This window comes from Alligator sinensis, unplaced genomic scaffold, assembly GCF_000455745.1.
Source record: "Alligator sinensis unplaced genomic scaffold, ASM45574v1 scaffold201_1, whole genome shotgun sequence".
Classification (NCBI taxonomy): domain Eukaryota; kingdom Metazoa; phylum Chordata; order Crocodylia; family Alligatoridae; genus Alligator; species Alligator sinensis.
In genome coordinates, this window is record NW_005842661.1 from 878406 (window position 1) to 884622 (window position 6217).

At 45.3% G+C, this 6217-nt stretch overlaps 1 protein-coding gene across 4 annotated transcripts in view; it reads right to left on the minus strand.

Moving 5' to 3' along the window:
* HIP1 (huntingtin interacting protein 1) overlaps nt 1–6217 on the minus strand; it is a 53089-nt gene that overhangs the window by 24684 nt on the left and 22188 nt on the right. For all 4 annotated transcript variants that reach the window (XR_003096261.1, XM_025215688.1, XM_014524784.2 and 1 more), the window contains exons 4-7: nt 5383–5523; nt 4837–4894; nt 3198–3273; nt 819–953 (exon numbers count right to left, since the gene is read on the minus strand). Coding sequence is in view for 3 of the 4 variants with exons in the window: in XM_025215688.1 (XP_025071473.1) it covers nt 819–953; nt 3198–3273; nt 4837–4894; nt 5383–5523 (410 nt within the window). In the remaining variant the exon portion in view is untranslated. The remainder of the gene's footprint in view (nt 1–818; nt 954–3197; nt 3274–4836; nt 4895–5382; nt 5524–6217) is intronic.

Here is a 6217-nt window from a genome sequence, read left to right on the forward strand (position 1 = left end):
CAGGAATGCTGATTCATGAGATTTTCTAGGTGCTTTAATTAGAGTGGTTTTCAGAGCCGCTCTAATTAAAGCGAACCCCCCCCATACACACCCCCAGAGCACATGTAAAAATATTCTACGCTCACTTTGCATTGTCGTATGACTCCATAGGATGCAGAGACACAAAACATTTAGCTATGTTAACCCTCTATGTTCTAATCCAAAATGGCAGTTTTAATGTAGAAATTACATTAAAGGTACATATGGCCTTTTGCCCTGAAAGGACTTCAAATGCTTAACTAACAGTACCAGACACTCTATTAACTACAGACATAGGAACTACTTCCCCTGCCACAGAAATGGAGCTACCTCTGCAGTGGAAGTAAGCAGTTATTTAAAAGTATAAGAGAAAATAAAGTGTATCAACTGAATCTGTATGTCAGGAGAAATGTCCAGAGGCAAAACATACTTTGGCAAGAGTGCCAGAATTAATACCCTGACTGTAAAGAGAAGCGCCAAGAGATAGTTAATGAACTGTAATGGAGCACTGGCTCAAGACCAACCTTGTGGGGACTGGCAGCACTAGCACCACACCCTTTAGCAATGTGGCTTTTCCATATGTGTCTTGTATCCAAGTACGGGGGCCTTGAGAACATCATGAAATCTGATGTGATCAAAGCCTCTAGAAGATGACTCGAGACAAATGCAGCCCTAGAGCCATCACTGGGCATGCAAAGCCTGGACATGTTTCTTTCCACATCTGAAAATCTTGCCAGGCAGAGGCAGAGTGAATCCCAGGCTCCCATGGCAGATTCTTAAGCCAGCACCTGGATGCGCACCTGTTGTGAAGCTGTGTCCATTTCTACCAGATCAGTGATGGGCTCACTATCCGGTGACGAAGTCTCTGCTGGTATGACCACCACAGGGCTGATATGTTCTGACAGTGCTGAGGCCCGTAGGAAGTTGGGAGGATTCTGTGGGAGGGAGAAAAACAGAACGGATGAAAAGAGCTCAATAACTGAGACTCAACAGGCCAAACACCCACCCCTCACCATCATCCCCAGGCAGCTCCAATGGGGTCACAGCATCACTCAGAGGAAGTTCTGTGGCTGGGGTTGCTTTCAGAACTCAGATTCTGCCTATTAAGGGAATATTATACATCTTTAATTCTACTTAGCACTGCCTGGGAACTCTGACAGGGAGCACTGGTATCCTCAGGAAGCTAAGGTCAACATGGAGTTTGAGTTGTTTTACTGGGTCCCTCCCACAAAGCTGAGGCCAAATAATTATGTTTAGATTTAAGGAAGCAATTTTACTAAAATAACTGTGCAGAATTATCCTCCTGCCTTTCAGTGGCATTTCAGGGGAAAGGATTTCTGGGAAGCAAATATTTCTCTGGAAGGTTTGGAACTCAAGATGAAGAAACATCTTTTTAATGCAAGGGTAAGCAAAAGTGGTTCATTACAGACCAAACTGATTGTGCTCTCAAGGCCAAAGAAAGCAAAATAAGCTACATAGTAACAGATTACAGCAAAAGCTTTGTTATCTGGCACCCATGGGGAATGGGGGGGTGCCGAATAACCAAATATGCCGGTTATCTGTGAGGTCTGAACATGCGTCTTTGCCTGCTGCTATGTCCTGGGCCGTGGGGGCTTGGCAGCACAGGCTGCTTTGCCCCGGGCCGTGGGGGCTTGGCAAAACCGGAAGTGCCATGGTGGGCACTTCTGGTTTCTTTTTTGCCGCATTGACTGGCATGCCGGTTAGTAGAGCATGCCGGTTTGTTAGGTGCCAGATAACGCAGCTTTTACTGTACATCAGTTTCAACATTTTTTCCTGTTCTAATCATCTCAGGGTTTATCAGTATCCTAGGGAAGGCATCCTTTCACAACAGCCTTTGAATCTGTTCCCATGAGCACCATGTTTGGTTTTGAATTATGACAGCAACACACCTTTACAAAATGCAGACTGTGGGTGGATTCCCATAGGAGAGGTGTCAGAACAGCCCAGCTCTTGAGAGCACTCAGGGTGACGTTCCTTTTACACTCCAAGAATATTTTAAATATAGCCTTCATTTTTACAACTGCAAGGCTCTACCCATAATTAGTCATGGGTGTAAATACCAGCACTTCAGTGTCTAATGAGCAGAAAGTGGGATGTGAGAAAGCTAGTATTTGTGCTCCTTAATAACTTCTGTACAACTGATGCATCTTTAAGAACGTTTGTGCACTTAGAGGTGCTCATTCACATTATAATTAAAACATGTTTGTGCTGTAATTAGATGCTTGAGCGTTACCTCACTGTCGTATGTATTAAGCCCCAGCACGTTTCAAAATGGCCACAGGTGTTTTATCTAAACCTCATTGAATGAGCTTCAGGTAAAGCATCCCATGGTTATTTTGAAACATGCAGGGGCTTAATACATGTGATGGTGAGCTATTTTAATTAGGAGTGGCTGTCCTGGAACCCCTCTAATTAAAACGCGCCCCCCCTCATCCCGAGCATGTGTATAGGCAGCCTTTAGGTCCTTAGCCTTTAGGTCCCCCAGCAAGCTATAAGGGGGATCAACAGCAAATAGGCAGAGCTCTTTTCTCCCCAGCACCACCTGAGGTGACGAGGAACAATGGTCATAAGCTGATGGAGAATAGGTTTAGGTTGGAGATCAGAAGGCAATATTTTACAGTTAGGGTGGCCAAAATCTGGAACCAACTTCCCAGGGCAGTGGTCCTCACCCTTACCTTGGGCATATTCAAGAGGAGGTTGGATGATCACCTGTCTGGGGTCTTGTGAACCCAACATTCATTCCTGCCTGTGGAAGGGTGTCAGGCTAGATGATCTGTTCAGGTCCCTCCTAACCCTAGCTACTATGAAACTATGAAACCTTCCTCCATGTTGTGCCTCACAAAACTGCACAGTAAATCAAACTCTACAGCCCGTCTTCAAACCAGTGGTAAGGGGCTCTGAAAAGCCTGCCTCCTCTGGAATTGTGTAAATATGGCGTTACAGACTTAGCTGAAGGTAACCAGCCTTGAACACTGTTTTAAATGACTTGCCCACAAACACACAGATCAGTTACAGGACTGGGAAGAGAATCCAGGAGTCCTGACTCCCAGTGCCCTGTTCTAGGCACCAAACACCACTGCTTAGGTATGCCAATGATTACTGCAAGCACTCCCCTTAACCTGTACCTAGGCACAAGACAGAATCTGTTCAAGTCTCACCTCTGGAAGCTGTGGAATCTGGATCAGCCGTTTAAAGTATTGCAAGTTGCTGGAGCGATAGAACAAATCTTTGAGCCTGCAAGGGAATAGTGCAGTGGCTGTTTAGATTCTCTAGGCTCTGGCTATGGAATTGGTTCTGCTCTTCTCTACTTCCAGTCTTTACCCCCCAGACTCAAGGTCATTCTGTTGGTATCAGATAGAGGGAGGGAAAGGCAGCCACTGGCTTCAAATACACTGCTGCCATTTTCCCATCAAATCCAGTGTAGGTAGATGGACAGTGCCCTGAGGAACCCAGCCTCCTGGATTTCTGTCTCAAGATAAGCAGTGAGCACATTGAAAACTCAGTCCAGGAGGCTGCTGTTCCTCTTTGCCACCCCCTCCACTACCTCCTCCCCCCATAAATCAAGAGAGACAGAGCTGGCCACAAGCTCAAAGCTGGCCACAAGCTCCAGTGGAGACTAAGAACTAGAAAGAATAATCAGCTAAACCAGAGAAGAACCAGAAGTCAGATTTGCCTCCCTTGAGTTTCCTGCTTTCCTTATCTTGGATGACTACATGCTCCTATGAATGTTACCCCAGAGTCCCTTCAGTGCACCACAGCTGCACTACTCTCCTGGCTGGAGAAAATGGGGAGGGGAGCAAGCCAGAGCCTTTCAGGATAGAAAGCACTGCTCAGTCCACACTTTTCAAAAACAGGAGAGATTGATGCACTAGAAACACACTTCTAATGAGCACATCACCACTGCTTCTAGGTGCCATCAGCCCAGTGAAACATCTCTCTCAGTAGTTCTTCACCACACAACTGGAATGTAGTCATACTTAGTTTCCATTTTTTTTAACACAGAAAGGGCTCAAACTGCAAGACGCATTCATGGGAGCAGGACTGGGCCCTTAGCAACAGCTATAATAGACTTTCATTTCAGTGTAAACTGCATGTTCCAGTTAAACCGCAATTAAATGGTTTCATGGTTTAAATCATCAGCTGTCATTTCACATAAAATGCCAACTGTGGCTGAATGCTGCTTTAGATTTAAGGGGTTTAGGTTATAGCCGTGTTGGTCTAAGGATATAGGCAGACAAGGTTCCTTGGGTGAATTTGATATCTTTTATTAGACCAACTAAAACAAAAACCAACTTTGTCAGGCTTCCTGAGCCTGACGAAGGGTTTTTGAACCCGAAAGCTTGCTTAATAACTATTCTCCAACCATTTGGGTTGGTCTAATAAAAGATATCAAATTCACCCAAGGAACCTTGTCTGCTTTAGATTTAATGCAGCAGTTACACGATAATTCAATATCAATGGATTATCCAAACAGACTGGGTATGCCAGAGAGGCCAGCTCAGTTCCCAGAAAACCATTTTTAGTGGGAGCACAGGAACTGGGACTTTGTTAATTTCTAAGCTACAGATTGTACATTTCAGACACCCACCTAAGTCAGCATCCACAAAACTCTGCTCAGCTGCTGAGACTGATTTAAAAATAGGTCTGAATGGCCCACTAAGTTATCCAATGGGTTATAAATGTAGGCCTCCCAATTGACAAGAAATAGTCTTTTTGATCTGAAGTCAGCATGCAAAGCATTACTATCAAAACCTGGTGGTAGCCAGGGGCAGGCACTCATCCGTTCAGGGCACTTACTTTCTGAACTGTTCCAGAAAACGGTCCCTGTGTCCTTGTAGTGTATCAGCTGGGAGACCTGTGCATGAAGGGATGCAGATAAGAATTGTGAATGAGCAGGAATTGTGAACACTGCCAAAGACAATAGATCACAAAAGGAAAGTGTACTCTTGGGAGGAGAGCCATTTTTACAGGTTATTACTCTAGTCTCAGCCTCTCCCAGCAGGAGGTGCTGAAGCATGGAAGGAGAAGGGGCTCCCAGCTAAAAGGGCTGTGGGGTATGAAGTAGAAGCACAGCATGGGGCAGCTCATTCATAGAGAGGAAGAGGTCCTTTGTTCATCCTCAGTCAGGGAGCTGGCAATGACCAGGCTGCCTAAATCAAAGAAGGCCACAGGCAATGCATCCTGAGGCTATACTGCTGCATCTTCACTGTTATTGGCCACAACCTAGCTAGACTAACACTGGTATGCCTCCACAAGCTATATAAAAGCTGCTCAAGCTCATCACGGCAATAAAATGGCAACTGCTGGTAAGTGTCAGAGCAGGGAGGTGTGGTATGTACTTACAGGAGTGCAGCTTGAAGAGAAGCTTGACAGTGTAGTCATAGAGATGACTGCAGTCTAATATGACCTGTATCAGTGGGGCCAAGCGGCACTGACCAGCAGCAGTGACAGACACGGAGCGAGACATGTCCAAGGAGTTGAATACTAATGTGAGAGAAATACAGAAAGCATTTAGGGTTTGTGCTATGCAATGCATTGAAAAAACAGTCAGTCGCAGTGAGGGCCCATCACAAGTTATCATTAAAATCCCATATGATATTCTGCACAGCAATTCATCATAGTACATTTCAATGTCCAGTCACAGGACATTTTGTCTATTTGAGTTCCTTATCTTCCCCCTTCTCAGTGCCTATGTAAGACTCTCTTCTCAGATCACAAAACTTGCGGGAGAGGAAAAAAAAGAAATATATATATAGAGATCTCTCTCTCTCTCTCATCACTTCTAGTTCAAGCTAGAAGGTGAGAAGTGAATGGGGAACTGACCATTCCACTGTCTCCCACTGGCATGGGGTTATCCAGGAATCTGCTTTGGGGGATTGCATGAAAATGTCTTTATTGGTGAACATTGTACATGCGCCACAGTCAGACCAATCTGGTAACCATATGACAGGTCTAAAGCTACTTTTGATGTCTACAGATTTGGGACATCAAACAGCTGCGTAAGAGGTCTACATAGGGAACAGATCTCATGTGTGCGTTTGTGTGTGTGTACACACCACTGCAATAAAACTGCAGAGAGATTTCCTGCTTCATAGTAGCTAGGGTCAGGAGGGACCTGAACAGATCATCTAGCCTGACCCCCTGCCACAGGCCGGGAAGGAAGGCGGGGTCCCAAAAC